Raw genomic sequence first — 16,112 nt, forward strand, 5'->3', positions numbered from 1 at the left:
TGATGTGTGCCATGCTGGGGCCACACTGGTGGGACCAGCTCCAGTGCCAGGGTTCTGCTCCTCTCTGCACTGTCAAGGTGGTGGGAAAACATAAATAGGGGTGCCTGCCAGCCCCTTCGACCTGTAGGAAGTTCCAGCAGCTCTCCTGCCCTTGGGCAGGATTTTAGGGCTGGTCCCTTTATTTGAAGTTGCCCTTTTAAGCCATGACTTTTTTCTTCTGTGCCCAGTGCAGAGGCATCTGTTCCCTGTCCCCCTTTAACTAGGCCTCCTCACTGCAGTTCACCCTATCACCTCTATCTCCTGTCATTCTCTAAGTGGCCCCTCTCTATCTTTTGATGTGCAAAAGCCATTCAGTCAGCCCTCGGTTTCCCATTATTATTTTTTACATGAAGCTACTGCCCTCTAGTGGAGGCATGTCTCTGTCTGGACTGTCCTCTCCTTGCTCCTATGTCCAAGAACCCTTCTTCCTTCAGGACCTGGCTGTGGTCTTGCCTTACTCAGCAGCTTCCCCTGAACACACTGAGCCCTCTTTGGAACTCTGTGCTTTATAACGACCCTACTACTACTTGCTGCCTGGTCCTGGCAGGATGGTCTATTGGTTTTTCTTGTCCTTGGGGAGCTTACAATCTGTCTTACACCTGGAAGTAGCCACAGTACCCTTTTTAGTTGTGGATGACTGTAATATTATTACACAGAAGACCTGCAAAGCATTCTCATTTCATGTAGATGTAACAACGTGTCCTCTTATTTCTATGAATAGTTGACCCTAGATATTTTTATAACATCATTATCTCCCTTGCTCCATTGCTGGCTAAGGCACTAGGCTCGAAGACCTCCTGGAAAGACACAAGATTATTCCACAATGCCATATACATATAAACATTTAGCAATGATGAGGCCAAAAGTTGGCATTGAGTTTTTTTGCCCTCATTGGACCCATTTTAGAGTTTTGTTTGATGAACTCTTGGTCACTAGCATAATTCATGGAAGCACTGGAACAAGAAAGAGTGAGATGTGCTGGAAGATGGCCTGAGCAGAGGGACAAAGGCATGTGTGTGTAGCTGTCCTCTGGTCTATTTTTACCAGTGGTTCTATGTCAATGCCCATACCTGCCAGTCAGAAGTTCATACATCAGGATTCCCAGTGACCAGTAGTCGGCGGAAATGTCATGGCCTTTATTCAGGATGATCTCTGGGGCTACGTACTCTGGAGTCCCACAAAAAGTCCACGTTTTCTTTCCAAATCCTATTTTCTTTGCAAAGCCAAAATCAACCTTACAAAGAAAGAGAAACAGGTTATTTCAAGACCCTTACATGAAGCTGAAAGGCAGTACTGAGCTGCAGTGCACTGATGAGACAATAAAAACTGAGGCACATTCCTGTGGTCCTGGGCTCTGGAAGGAGTCCTCTCTACTTCAAACGACATAGCCTCCCTCAGGTTCAATAGCAAAAGCTGAAACCTGAGTCGAGGATGAAACTGATATCATCACAGATAAGGGCCACTCTTTCTTTCCAGAAATATTTTCCATCTACTCTTCTTTTCATGCCAAGGGAGGTTGGGCCATAACTCCTTTACTGAAAATGTTTAAAAGACCAGTTGGACCTCCTTGACCAATTTTCCCCGAATATGCGGGATTTCTGCGGCCTTGAGGCGGTTGGGAATGCATTTAGCATTGAGAAGCCACTCCACAGTGGACAGTGGAAGGAGCGGAGGCATAAGCTTCATCCCCGCCCTTGGTAAACACAAAGAGGGACAAAATGCAAATGCGTTCTTTGTTTTTTTTTTTTCTAGCAACCTTTTGATGGAGGAGCATCCAATGCAGAAAATCTATTTTTTTCTAAAACAATGTAGTTGAGAATAGAAATCATTAACTGCCCTTGATTCGATTTCTTTGAAAACCACGGGCTGAATGGAAATTCCAAAAGTCTGAATATAGAGTCAGGCACTGGCAGAGGCAATGGCCATAAAAACTGTACATTTTATAATAAGAGAACTTCTGTCCTGTGGTAAGTCTTTATAAAGAGGGCTTGACCAATGTTATTATTATGAAGATCAATACTATTATTATACTTAAAATGGCCCAGATAACATCACCTACCAAGCCCCCCCCTCCATAAGATTATACATAAACCAGGGAGCCTGGGTGGCTCAGTCAGTTCAGAGGCTGTGTTAGGCTCAGGTCATGAACCCAGCAGCCTGAGATCCAGTCCTCCTGTGGGCTCCTTGCTCAGTGGGGAGTCTGCTTCTCTCTCAAATAAATAAATACAATCTTAAAGATTATACATAAAACGGTTCGCTTTTTTCTACAGTGTAAATATTCCTTCCCTGTGAACAGCAGAAAGCAGATTCAGGAAAGGTCTCCAAAGGTCTTCTAGATCTAGAACACAGCCATTAAAACACATTCTGCCACCAGCATTAAATTAGATGTAGCCAATTTAATTTCTTACACAACGTTTGCATCATTTGAAAAGAACGATTGCTTGAGAATAGCAATGCTAAAATCTGCTTTTAAGAAAAGTTACAGCATTAGCACGGGGAAGTGGAGATGTTCATGAACACAGTTTGACAAAGGAGTATTTTAAAACCACAGAGCAGACATGGTGTGTAGAGGGCACTGACCAGCTTGGTGTAGCCTCTGTGATCCAGGATGAGATTTTCTGGCTTGAGGTCCCTGTAAATGATTCCTTTGGAATGCAGATAGGCGAATGCTTCCACCACACATGCTGTGTAAAATCTGGTAGTAGAATCTTCAAATGAACCTCTGAGTGTCACAGCAAAGGAAAGCACAGAAGACATTAGTTTCTCGGACACGATTTCAGTTGTTTTCTCATTTCAAGATATTCCTGTGCTTCATTTGCAAAGAATGGCTGTTTGAAAACAGTAAAACCAAAATCTGCTCTTAAAAAAAGTTACCGCATTCACAAGGGGAAATAGAGATATTCATGAACACAGCTTGACAAATGAGTATTTTAAAACCTCAGACCTGGTTTTTTTCCTACAAAGTTCTTCAACTACTAATGTCCCCTGAGTTATCACTGAAATAATTAGCTCTTCCCAAAGAAACAGTTTCCTTTTGAAATACAATTCAAGGCGTGAGGCTATCTACACTCACAGATACTAGAATCTTCACTCTCCTTAGGAAAACTCTAGTTCCTCTTCAACAATGTTTGCACCAAACAATTGTGAATAGATAAGGAAAAGAAAAAGTTTCTGAGTAGGAATGATACATTGTATGCTGCAACCGTCTGCTGACTTGGAACTCACTTTGCAGAGGGAACACTGCAATTCTGTGGATTTCGGTGAGCCTTTTTGAAAGCCTACAAATTCTTGGTTATTCTTTGGAATTGTTTCTGCATTTGTGACTCTGGGCAACATTTCTGTTGATATGGGATTCACTTGGTAATGGGACAAAATAGACAGATACATTGTAAATATTGTCAGGAAAGTGAACACTTTCAAGAGATCAACCTCTCATGAAATCTCTGCAGAAGGGTACTCAAAGGTGTATTCTGACTCAATCAGTCATTAGCGGGAAGATGAAAACAAAAACCCTAATACAAACTCATATTCACTGGAGGAAGCTCTAAGTTAGGAATATGGACACTGAAGCAAGAAACCTGGGCTCAAATTCCGGTTTCACTTATTTAATTTTGAGCAACTAACTGTGCCTCCCTCAGATCTATGATTCTCTTGTGCAAAATGGGGCCAGTAATAGAAACTATCTCACTGGATTGGCTTAAGTATACAAATAATTGTTGTGTATATTTAGAATTAGTGCCTGGTACACAACTGGGCCCCTGGTAAATATGAGCCATTCTAACTGAGCACTGAAATAGTCTTCTTTAGCTGCTGTGTCTTAATCTAGGAAAACTGAATAACATAGACACATCTGAAATCTTCTGGGGATGGGAGTGAGGGGTCTGTGATAATTAACACTGTCTTTGGGGTATTTGCTGCCTTTCATGGCCAAGGTTAACAGCCATAGATCACTCCCAACTTTCATCATAAAGTAAACTGACCACCAACATTCACCTTTGGGTCCTCAGTGCTTGATAGCTTTGTTTCAAGGTTTCTCTGATTCTGAGCCATTTGGGAATTTGGAAGGTTCTAGAAAGCTGGTTTCCATTCCTTGAAAAATCTATTTTGAGTCTCTCCCCTACAGAAGCATATTTGTAACTGATTTTTAAAATTAAATGAAAATGCTATCTCAAATCTGTTTCCATGTTATGTGGCAAATCGACCTAGTATATGCATACAAAATATTTATCAGCAACACAGCTTTATCACTAAACCTTTGATGTGGGTAATTTGCAGACTTTAAAATGTACTTCTAGAATGCAGTCACAAAGCATAGCATTCGGGTGACTCAAAATGAAAAATTACTATTAGAATTGAAAATGACAACATATATTTGATCTAAAACAAAAATGAAAGCTTGTTTTATCAACAGAAAGTTGCTTAAAGAAATAAATCACTGCCCTAAATAGCTCTTGAAAATAATAAATTATGCCTTGACAGTTGTGTCATTTCAATTAAAACAAGGATGAAATAGGGTCTTATACCTTCTTTGGGAAGGGGTGGTAGTTTTATTTTAGCTAGATGGCAGTAGATAACAACTTGAGAGAATTAGAGGCGTATATACTTATGGATAGACCCAGCTTTCGATTTAATCACAGTGTTTAATCTACTTGTGATAAATAGGGTCCTGAAATGATAGAAAGCAGCAAAGATACAGCACGTTCCTGTTTTGTCTACTAACGTCAATACTGAGTATACCTGAAGGGTATGGCAACCCATGAAGGTTAACCACCAACTGTAAAGTAAGGGATATGAAATTAGTATGCAAGTGACCCATTTCCTTGAAATACTGCTTCTTGTTGTGGTCCAAGTGTAAATACAATGTTTCAGATGTACAACCTAACAATTCAGTGACTCTACATCACTCAGTACTCACCATGGTTCAGTGTTGTCACCAACGTTATTACGATATCACGGACTGTATTCTCAATGCTGTCCTTTTCATCTCTGTGACTGATTTATTTTGTAACTAGAAGTTTGTATTTCTTGCTCCCTTTTATGTATTTCACCCATTCCCCTCCCCCCACCCCAAACTCCCCTCTGGAGGAGACAAACCACTGATTTGTTCTCTATGTTTAAGAGTCTGTTTTGTTTTCAAGATTCCACAGATGAGTGAAAGCATATAGTATTTGTCTTTCTCTGATTATTTCACTTAGTGTAATACTCTCTTGGTCCACCCCTGTGGTTGCAAATGGCAAGATCTCATTCTTTATGGCTGAGTAACGTTCTGTTGTATATGTGCACCACATCTTTATCCACTCATCTGTTGTTGGACCCCCAGGCTGCTTCTGTATTTGGCTACTGTAAATCACGCTGCAGTAAACACACAACCACAGAAAACACATGAACCCTTTCACTTTAGTGTATTTGTTTTCTTTGGGTAAATACCCAGACGTGGAATTAGGGGATCATAGGGTAGTTCTATTTTTAGCTTTTCAAGAAACTCTCATACTCCTTCCAGAGTGGCTGCACAGTTTGCATTCCCACCAACAGTGCGAGAGGGTTCTTTTTTCCACATCCTCGCCAACGCTTGTTGTTTCTTGTCTTTTTCATTCCAGCCATTCTGACAGGGGTGAGGTGGTACCTCATGGTGGTTTTGATTTGCACTTCTCTGATGAGGAGTGATGTGGAACATCTTTTCATGAGTCTGTTGGCCACTGTATATCTTCTTTGGAAAAATGAATATTCAGGTCCTTGGATTCTTTTTTTGTTTTTCCTTGAGCTGTAGGAATGCTTTATATATTTTGGAATATCAATGCTTTATTGAATATGACGTTTGCAAGCATCTTCCCTTATTCAGTAGGTTGCCTTCTCACTTTGCTGATGGTTACCTTTGCTCTGCAGAAGCTTTTTATTTTGGTGGAGTCCCAGAAGTTTATTTTTGCTTTTGTTTCCCTTGTCTGAGGAGATAGATTTAGAAAAATGTTGCTAAGGGTGATATCCAAGAGATTACTACCTGTGTTTTCTTTCAGGGGTTTTATGGTTTCGGGTCTCACATTCAGGTCTTCAACCCTTTCCAGTTTATTTTTGTACCTGCTGTAAGAAAGCGGTCCAGTTTCGTTCTTCTGCGTCCAGCACTATTTGTTGAAGAGATTGCCTCGTCCCCATTGCATATTCTTGCCTTTGTTGTAGATAAGTTAACTAGACAATAGTGGCCGTTTACTTCTGCGCCCCCTATTCTGCTCTATTGATCTGTGTGTCTGTATTTCTGTCCGTGCCATATTGTTTTTTTTTTTTTTAAAGATTTTATTTATTTATTTGACAGAGAGAAATTACAAGTACACTGAGAGGCAGGCAGAGAGAGAGAGAAGGAAGCAGGCTCCCTGCTGAGCAGAGAGCCCGATGCGGGACTCGATCCCAGGACCCTGAGATCATGACCTGAGCCGAAGGCAGCGGCTTAACCCACTGAGCCACCCAGGCGCCCGCCATATTGGTTTTATGACTACAGCTTTGTAGTCTATCTGGAGACCTGGGATTGTGATACTTCCAGCTTGGTCTTGCTCTGCTTAGGCTTGCTCTGGCCATCTGGGCTCTTTTTTTTTTTTTTTTTTTGTGGTTCCATACAAATTTTAGGATGACTCCCATTCTGAGAAAAATGCTATTGGTGTTTTGACAGAGATTGCAATGAATCTGTAGAGTCCTTTGGTAGTATGGACATTTTAACAATATTCTTCCAATCCACAGGCATGGAGTATTTTTCCATTTGTTTGTATTACCTCCTTGGTTAAATTTATGCCTAGGCATTTTATTCTTTTTGGTGCCATTATAAAGGGGATTGTTGTCTTATTTCTTGTAGGTGAACATGGGAAAGTGGCAGGGTCACTAGGTGAGTGGTCCACACTTAGTCTTTCTGCCACAGCTGTGGGTACACTGAAGGGCTGGGCTTTTCTCTAGGTGGTGGCAGCTGGAAGGCTTGGCTACTGGGATGGTGCTGTGCTTGGGTTAACTTCCCCTCTCCCCCAAGCAGGAGTCCTTCTGGAGGGATGGCTGCTGAGGGGAGCTGGTGGAAAGTGACAGATCCACAGGGAATGCAGGAGTGGGCCACGCCATGCTAGCAAGCTAGTTGGAGAGGGTTAGCACTGGCTCCCACAAGTGTCTGGCCATCAAGGCTGGAAAAGGGAAGAGAAAAGATGCCTGCCAGCCCTTTTTTCCTGGACAAGACTCCTGAAGATTCCTGCCACTCCTGTGCACACTCTGTGAATAATTGTCCTTCATGTGTACTCCAGGCACTTTCCAAACTGCTGTTTCTTGCCATTTTGGCAACTTGTTTACTGTGCTGGTTCGTTCGGGGCAGGGACCCTGCTTTCTGTTGCCTTCAGGCCCTTCTGGAGTTAAGCCCACTGACATCTAAAGTCCCTGGACCCAAGTCCAGCTGATGTTAAAACCTTGCCGAGGTAAGCCTCATTGGTTTTCCAAGCCAAATGGTACAGGTTCTTGTTTGCCCTGTGCAGCGCCCCATGCTGGGGAGCCTGGTGTGGGGTCTGGTCTTCCTGCTGCTTCTCCGTGCCAGCGGTGTCCCTCCTGATTGCGACTGATCTCACAGAAGATAGGGTTCCCATGTCTCCATGCCTCCTCCCTTTTCTAGTGCAGTCTCTTCTCTACCATGAACGGTGGAAGGCTTGCTCTGAGTCTTCAGGTTGGTTTCAGAGTTCATTGTAAAATGTAGGTGTTATCTTAGTGTGTCCCCTGGATGAGGTGGTTTCAGGATCCTTTGAGTCTGCTCTCCTCCTGACCCCCTGACATACTTTGGATCTGCACTCTCCATTTTGCCATCCCAGAGGGAATTTAAATAATAATTATCATCCACAACAGAGTTAGAATCAAAGAGGATCGAGATTTAAATTACTTGCCAGCTTACAAAACACACCCAGGAGGACACATGACCAGAAGTGAGATGTGCGTGATTTGAAAATTATGGTTTCTAACATAATCAAGATATTCAGTAGGAAATACTAACCTATGTTAAAAAAAATTTAAAGTAGCAGTTGGAATGTTAAATTTTAGATGACTATTATACCAAGTTTAATAAATGTGTTTATATTAGAATATATTATGACATACCAGCATTTATATATAATCATATTAATCTTTCATTTTTAAGGAAGTCATAGGGATTGCCAATTCTTTCAGTGTTATGTTAGAAAGGTGAATAAAATATAATGCATCCCAATCTATTCCAAATACTGGTACAGAATGTGTGGAAAACAAAAAGTCATAAATAAGAAGATTAAAACACGTTAGCTCCTAAGGAATAAACCAGAGAAATAATTGCAACAATTAACATTTCAGGGGGGTTAGTTGTATCTCAAAGATAATCTTAAGAGTCCTCCAGTCCTCTTTGTGTATATGGTATCATTTTACTTCATTTTTTTGGTAGTATTTTAATTCTTAGTTTTTGACAACAACAACAACAAAAACCACTGTGTTCCTTTTCTAGGCAGATGAGAAAAAAGAGAGCCAGGAGCTGGTCATCTCACTGGCTAGGTGAGAGGAGGTCTGACTGTGAAAGTCAGAGACTTCCTATGCGAAATCCCGAGGCTTAGAGGTATTACCATGTCAGTACAGAATAGCCACAGAAGCCTTTCTTAAAAATCAACCCAAACACATTCCCTTTATCCTTTCAGAATAGCTTCTCCCACTGTTGCTTTCCTCGGATGCGAAAAGAAAACTGAATGAATTGAATATGAATTGATTTGATTATGGATATTTTCATAGACACTGTGACTAATAGAATCAATTTCCTTTTTCTCTTGGCATTTTTGTTGTTGTTTCTTGTGAACAATTAACCTTTAGGACCTCCAGCCTCAAACAAAGAGTGACAAAGCTAGTCAGTGGCAGGATTCCTTGGAGCCTCCATCTCCCTCTCCCCCAACCCCCACTGTCCCCCAGGCCAATTTTTTGAGTAGGGGGAAAAAAAGGCAATAAGGTGCTACCCACATCTATGATAGATCTATTGTTCTTAATGCTGAGGCTTTGGTTGTCCTGACTTTTTGGAAAGGAGCAGGCAGCTTTTATCTCCAGATCGTGCCTCTTCACATAGGAGTAAGCGCACTGGGGCCGGGGGACTCACCAACTGTGTATCCCAAACCCAAGATGATAGAAGGGAAGGAAATGGAACTGACCGAAAAAGCATCCTGGTGGAGGTAGAGAAAGGACCATCCAGGGATAGTCTGCCTCCATCCTACCCTCCAAAGGTAAATCATTTATTAATAGCAACCGTAGGTGCCCTTGCAGATCAAAACAGGTCTCCCTCAGGAGCCTGGGCTGGCTTTTATGAGCCAACAGAATGCAAATCAAGTTAAACAGGGAGACATAGGAAATAATATTTTCTTTCAGAAACTAGATTTGAAACTGGATTCCTGTGCATGTTTGACACCCCACAAGTGGACTTGAGATTGACTTGTGTTGCTGTTGCCTGCTTAAAGAAGTTACAAGAAGCCTGAAGCCATTCCTCTCTCTCTCTGGCTTATTATCTCTTTTGTGTTTACTTCTACCTGTAAACCTCCTGTTCTAATTAGAACAAACCAGGGACAATATTTCAAATAAATTAGGGGCTTGGAAGGTCAGGTCAAAAATGATACAGTAGAGCCATATTCAGAAGAAGCAGACATTATCTCAGAAGTCAGAATGGTACCTTTATGCAGCAGCCTGTAAATTAGAAGGAGACCACATCTTTTTATTTATTTATTTTTTTATCATTGAATCACCGGCTTCTAGCACAATGCCCGGCATATAATCTGTGCTCAAATATTACTAGAAATCATGCAACAATGTGCTATAAATGTCTTAATACAGATGTTTACTCTGGCCCCAAGGACAACATGATATATTGCCCTGTATGGCTGTTTAACTTAAATTTAAGAAGTGAAACACAGCATCAGTGTAATTAGGACAAGATAAGGTAAAAAGAAATCGATTTGATATATACAAGGAAGGCAAAGGGGAAGACCCAAAAGGTCTTCATGCGAAGACATGAAGTTGTCCTAAGAATGCTATTAAGGATGAGACTTCATAAGCTATTCTGGGTTCTATTAATTACTATTCTGGGATCTCTACAGAGTAACAAGTTGTCAAAAAATAGCCTGGCTTTCTGGAAACAACAGGGCAGTCTAGGACAGAGTTTTAGTAAGATGTTACCCCATGAAGGAGGACATAGGTAAGACTGTAACAAATATGAAAGAAGAAAAGATGCCAAAAAGTGAACCTTCAAAGGAACAAGGATGACTTCTAAATGTTTGATCAGTCATAGGAAATTCACAAGAGAAGAAAATTGTCTTTTAAGTAAACATTTTGGATTGGTAATGATCTCCTGGGACATTTCATAGAATAGATTTTAATTTGTTAGTTCTCCAAATAGAGAGAGAAACAAGCACTCACTAGAGCAACTTTATTTGCCCTAAAAGGGCAAACATAAGTAAATCTGAATTAGATCATTTATGTGAAATACTGCTTATAAGTAGATTCTTTCTTGCCCAAGATCAGCTGAAAGCCTGAAGAAGATGGCTGGAACTTGTTAATTTTGAAACCGAAGAGCAATGTAAAGCCAGAAGAAATGGTAACTCGGGGGAAAAAAACAATTCTCAATGTCAGGAAAGGCAGACAGTCCATCTGGCCAATGAGTTAGACAATTAGGCTGGTAATTAATCCAGATAGCAACTAGAACGAACCTCGATTCCCTTCATGTCACAGCAATGAACTGAATTCTAGGTATACGGTTAACTGATTGATACTCAAGTTCAAAGAAGGCCATATAGCTTGCTAGGTTACCATTTCCACGCTGGACTAACCTTTATCATTAGTTACAAATCTGAAATAGAGAGAGTGTCATATTTACTAAAGCATGTGTGTACAGTGGGTCCCACCCTGTATTTACTTATTTTCTGAAATATGAGCATAGGTAACATGTAAATATGATCTTATACTTTATAACGGACTCTTCTTACGGACCACCAGAGTCAACATTTTAAAAGAAATGATAGAAATTTCTTCAAACTCCTACCTATCCCTGAGAATGGTCCAGAGCTCTCCTCCCAGGCACACTTCCATCAACATGTACAAATATTTGCTGTCCTTAAACGTTCTGTACAATCTGGGAATTGCAAACAAGAAAACAAGGGTTATCAACATTGTTGTCCTTGAAGAGAATGTACACGTTTTAAGTGCTCAGATTTAGTCTGACACTTGATTTACCAAGCTCGAAATGGCATTAAAGGAAAGAGAGAGACCTGCGTGTAAAGAGGGAAAAGGAGGCAACAGGCTCCCAAGAAGTGTGTGGTGTAGGGCTAGTCTGTCCTAGGCAATGAGTGCATGAGTTCTAAGGATTATGGACCGAAGTGGCTTCTTGGGGTCCCAGTCTGGCTGTTGTTTACAGCATATGGACTCTTGAGCCATACTGAGTGGTGATAAACATTCAACCTATCTGCATATAAAATAGATATACTTCACAACATAGACATTTATGAAATTCCCATGCTATTCCTTAAATTCACCTTCGGCCCTGTTTTTAAGTGCTCCTGAGAAATTAACTGGAACAGGTTTTATTTATTTATTTTGTATCAAAGACCTCCCGATTATCCTCTTATTAATGCTCTGAAAATATGGAGTGGAATAGTCCTATCATTTTTTTAAATCTTCCCCAAATTAAAAAAAAAATTACATATTAGTATTCAAATAATTAGAGGATAGTTATGTGTTTTGTCTTTCAAGCTCCAGAAATCTACAAAGGGTTTTGGAGTCACAGAGTGCATCAAAAACCAAGATCCCTCCTTTGGGAAAAGCATGCTCTTTTCACAAATCTGATTCTTTAAAAAATAAATAAATAAATAAATAAAGGATAGAATCAAACTTCAGGCTTTTTTTTTTTTTTAAAGCCTAACAAAACTTTCTTAAAATCAGATTTAAGATCATGTTCCCTGGGTGCAGGAAACATGTGCTGGTGAGCAGGAGTGATGATGGGTTTGGTGGCTGACTTTCCAGGGGGAGTGGAATCAGCATCCCTGGGGGTGCGGGGGTCTGTACCTCACTATGAAGTCGGAATGCGCCCCCTGCATGATCTGCTTCTCCGAGCGGATGTGCTCCTGCTGTCTCGTATCCACGATGTGGCGTTTCTTGAGAATCTTCATGGCGAAGGTTTTGGATTCTTCACTTTTCAACTGGACCTTCAAGAAAAGCACAGAAAATAAGTGAGGAAAAAGCCCACAGCATTAATGTAACAGAATGCCTTCTCGTCCCCAAATTACCCAGTGCATGAGCACGGCAGGGACCCCCTCCCCATCTCAGATGCCACCTGAGTGACACAGTTTGTGATCACCGGAGCCGGGCAGAAATCCAGGTCTGCGACCCTCGTCCACGTTCCTTCCCGTGGACCAGATAAGAGTGTAACCAGAAGCTCAATTAGTGTGGTGCCCACTGGGATAGGGAGAGGGCAAGTGTGTTGGATTCTCACTGTGTTATTTCATTTCCTACTCCATAATGTGTTTGAGCGTACTTTATAGTTTCTCTTCTGCAATCAAAAAAGCATAAAAATGAAATTCTGTTTGTCTTCCAGTGCTTGTGGTAGAGGTAGGATCCTATGACCTGAGCCAAGACCAAGAGCTGGAGGCTTCACTGAATCCCACCCCTCACCCCAGGCACCCCTCAACAAGGTGACTTGTGAGGAGATGAAGAGATCTGGGTGATGGGGTTAATCACGTAATAGCAATATCAACGTTTTCTAGCCCTGTTGAGCCACAGACAATCTTCAAGCCTGCATTACGTGGAACGCATGAAAGCCTCAGGGAGATGACCTGACAAACCATGTCTGCTTTCAGCTGAGAGATCACTGTCCCCTGGAGGTGTGAATTGCTTACTGTGTAACACAATTCCCTTTTTTTTTTTTAAGATTTTATTTATTTATTTGACAGAGAGAGATCACAAGTAGACGGAGAGGCAGGCAGAGAGAGAGAGAGAGAGAGAGAAGCAGGCTCCCTGCTGAGCAGAGAGCCCAATGCAGGACTCGATCCAGGACCCTGAGATCATGACCTGAGCCGAAGGCAGCGGCACAACCCACTGAGCCCCCAAGGCACCCCTGTAATGCAATTCTTAAGCGTGTCGTTCACGCACAAGTGTACAGACTGAACCCCGTCCGAGAGGACGTGCACAGGGCGGGTGCTTGGGCGAGAACACAAGGACACTTCACACCAGCGGGTCTCAGGATGTGGGCAGCATCTGTAAATCTCTATGACGGGTTACAGAGAAAAATGATATTCGAATTTGCCTTAAGCAGCCCAGGGCCTTCTACACAGTCTGTGAAACTCTTTAAGACAACAGATGAGTGGGATTCAAATGAGTCCAGTAATCGCGCAAAACAGAACACAAAATGTGGACATGCACGTCTAAAAGACATGTGGACAGTCAGCCTGAAAAATGAGCCGTGTCACAGGGCTGAAGACCAGCGAAGAAATGAAGTCATGTTCTTTCCAGAGCCTTACTGTAATGACCTCAGTCTCTTGGGTGGTTTACACACCTGACGGAAAACGTGTCCATTATTCTTCGCTGTGATGGTGACCTACATTTTTATTTGTACATAGGGTGAGAGGAAAGAACTCCGAGTTGGGGTTATAGGTCTGGACCTCAACCCTGACTTCGCTGAGTTGCTACTCTGCTTTGAGCCCCAGTTCTTGCTGAAGAGTACACTGTATGGAGTTATCGCGACCTGAAGTAAGTGCCATGGGGTGGGAAACGGCCCCTATTCTCTCTGCTGGACCCCTGCCCCAGCCAGCAGCCTCTGCCCCTTATCATATGACAGCTGTCTGCAAAACAAAGGCAGACCCATCACTCCTCTGCTCAAAACACTCCAGTGCCTTTGCATCCCGCTCCTAGGAAAGACAAAGCTGCCACAGGGGCTACAAGGTCCTACACCATCTGGATCCCAGCTACCCCCCAACTCACTCAGCTGAGGCCACGCCCACCTCCTTGCTCCTCTTCCTGGAATACACCCGAAACACGTGCCTCAGTCTGTCTGCTTGTCTTTTCTGCCCAAATATTTTCCCACAGATATTCCCAGGAGTCCCCCTCTCAGTTCCCGAAGCTCTTTGCTCAAGTGTTTCCTCATCGGCACGTCCTCACCCCAGACTCTGTAAAAGAAACTGCCCTCCCTCTCCCCTCCCTGCTTGCCTGTTCTCTCCAGCTCTATCACAAACTCCTACACAGAACAGTTTTCATTACTTGTTCAGCTCCTGTCTCCTTTCCCTCATCTGTAAGCGACCTGCAATGCGGGATCTTTTGACTCACTATCCCTGACACAGAGTAAATGCCTATTAGGTATTTGCTGACTTCATGAATCAAAGAGAGAACGCGGGGAACCATGACGATTGATCACTGGCAAAGCCACGATGGCACTGGGGTCTCGGCTCCACACTGTGCATCTCTTACCTTCACAGGACAAAAATGAGGGAAGCTGTGAGGACAAGCATGGGGTATTCGGTCTTTTCCTTTTGTCCCAAAGCACCCTTAATTAGGCATGGAAGGGAAGAAACGATTTCTACATGTCAACACCGCACAGGCACCATCCATGGCCAAATAACCATGCGATTCAGTTTCCAGTTCTCAGTTTATGTTTTTACAAGATGCTTTCTTCACCCAGCCATTTCCTTGATCAACATTCCCAACCATGGAGCCTACTAGGTAAATAAGATCATCTCTACAACAACGTCTAGTTAGCTGCCAGTGAGCTCTTGGGGTCCATCCCCTCTTGAGACCATGGCCATTTGTTTGCGACCCATCTCCTTGCCTGCACTGCTCCTGAGGTCCCTTCCAGTGAACACGTTCCACAATTCCACAAATACTGCCCATTTTTGTTCTCACCAGCGCATCACCGTTATACCCACACCCAGATATTTATTTCACCACAGCCAGGGTAGGAGATAAAAACATGCACTTATTTTGTTATTTTTGTTAATAGTTTTGAACTGTAGATTAGGGAGAGTCCATGCAAGGAAATAAACGAAGCCCTCAGTAATGTCAGAGAGAAACGGGAATTAGCATATGTGGAACACAGATGTGCTGGGCACATCCCTATGTATTATTTTCAGTCGCGATATCAACTTTTAGGGGTGGGAGGAACAGAAGTTTGTTGTGTTTTTACGAAGACTTCATCATCACTAACAATAATAGCTAACAGTAATAAAGCTCGTATTGTCAGGAATAGCAAAGTGAGTGAGTTTTCTCCCTTAATCTTCTAGGCACCCTTTTGAGGGACTGTTGTCACCCCCATGTTTCAGAGGAGCTAACCGAGGATTACTGGAGAGGGTCTTATCTTGCCCAGGGCCACAGAGCTGTCAAGTCGCAGGACTGGGTTTGTGCTCCCATGCTATTGGTAGGAAGTGCTGTTTCCCTTCAGCTGCATAGAAAACTGATGGCAGAGTGATGGGTGCCTTACAAATGAGAGTTTAATGGAACTGGCCTCCTCGGAGAGACTCCGTGAGAAAAGCTGAACTGTGCGCTACATGCCGTGAAGCTTCCCCCTTGCTGGAAATGCCAGAGCCCCACTGTCCTACCCCAGGTTCTGGGGTACCTGAGTGATGGCTTCTCCTTGTGGAATTCAAAGACTGGAAGCAAAAGGGGAGGACCTGGTGCTAACAGCTGGTGGACGGCAGGGGCGGCTGCCAAAGAGGGGTACGCATGCAAATGCCACCAGGATGACTGGGGGTCATCCTCATCAGCTGCCAATGTAATGATCATTAGTTATAAGCAGTTTACAGAGCCCAACAGCTCACCTGCGGGGGCTTTCTGTTCAGTTTGCTAACTGAAACTATAGTTTCAGTTTCCACTTTGCTTGAGACCATCCCACTGTCTGGAACCACTGTCCTTTGCATTCTGTAAAGACCTGTATAGTTCCTTAGAGGAAAGCCCTTAGAATCTCCACTTCTATTTTAAACTAGAAGGACACAAGACTCCCAGGATCCTGGCTCGTAACTGAGAAGTCAGACAGCCCGAGGACTACTGTTGGAGCTAATTCAACAAACATAGTCACTTCTGCTGCAGTTGATTCTCTT

At 42.7% G+C, this 16,112-nt stretch overlaps 1 protein-coding gene across 2 annotated transcripts in view; it reads right to left on the reverse strand.

The window, feature by feature from the left end:
• The window catches only part of PRKG1 (protein kinase cGMP-dependent 1), a 1,263,025-nt gene that overhangs the window by 14,951 nt on the left and 1,231,962 nt on the right, over positions 1 to 16,112 (reverse strand). For both annotated transcript variants that reach the window (XM_059170234.1, XM_059170233.1), the window contains exons 11-14: positions 12,097 to 12,236; positions 11,078 to 11,167; positions 2,620 to 2,761; positions 1,110 to 1,273 (exon numbers count right to left, since the gene is read on the reverse strand). In XM_059170234.1, coding sequence (XP_059026217.1) covers positions 1,110 to 1,273; positions 2,620 to 2,761; positions 11,078 to 11,167; positions 12,097 to 12,236 — 536 coding nt within the window. The remainder of the gene's footprint in view (positions 1 to 1,109; positions 1,274 to 2,619; positions 2,762 to 11,077; positions 11,168 to 12,096; positions 12,237 to 16,112) is intronic.

The sequence above is a fragment of the Mustela lutreola genome, chromosome 4 (genome assembly GCF_030435805.1).
Source record: "Mustela lutreola isolate mMusLut2 chromosome 4, mMusLut2.pri, whole genome shotgun sequence".
Taxonomy (NCBI): domain Eukaryota; kingdom Metazoa; phylum Chordata; class Mammalia; order Carnivora; family Mustelidae; genus Mustela; species Mustela lutreola.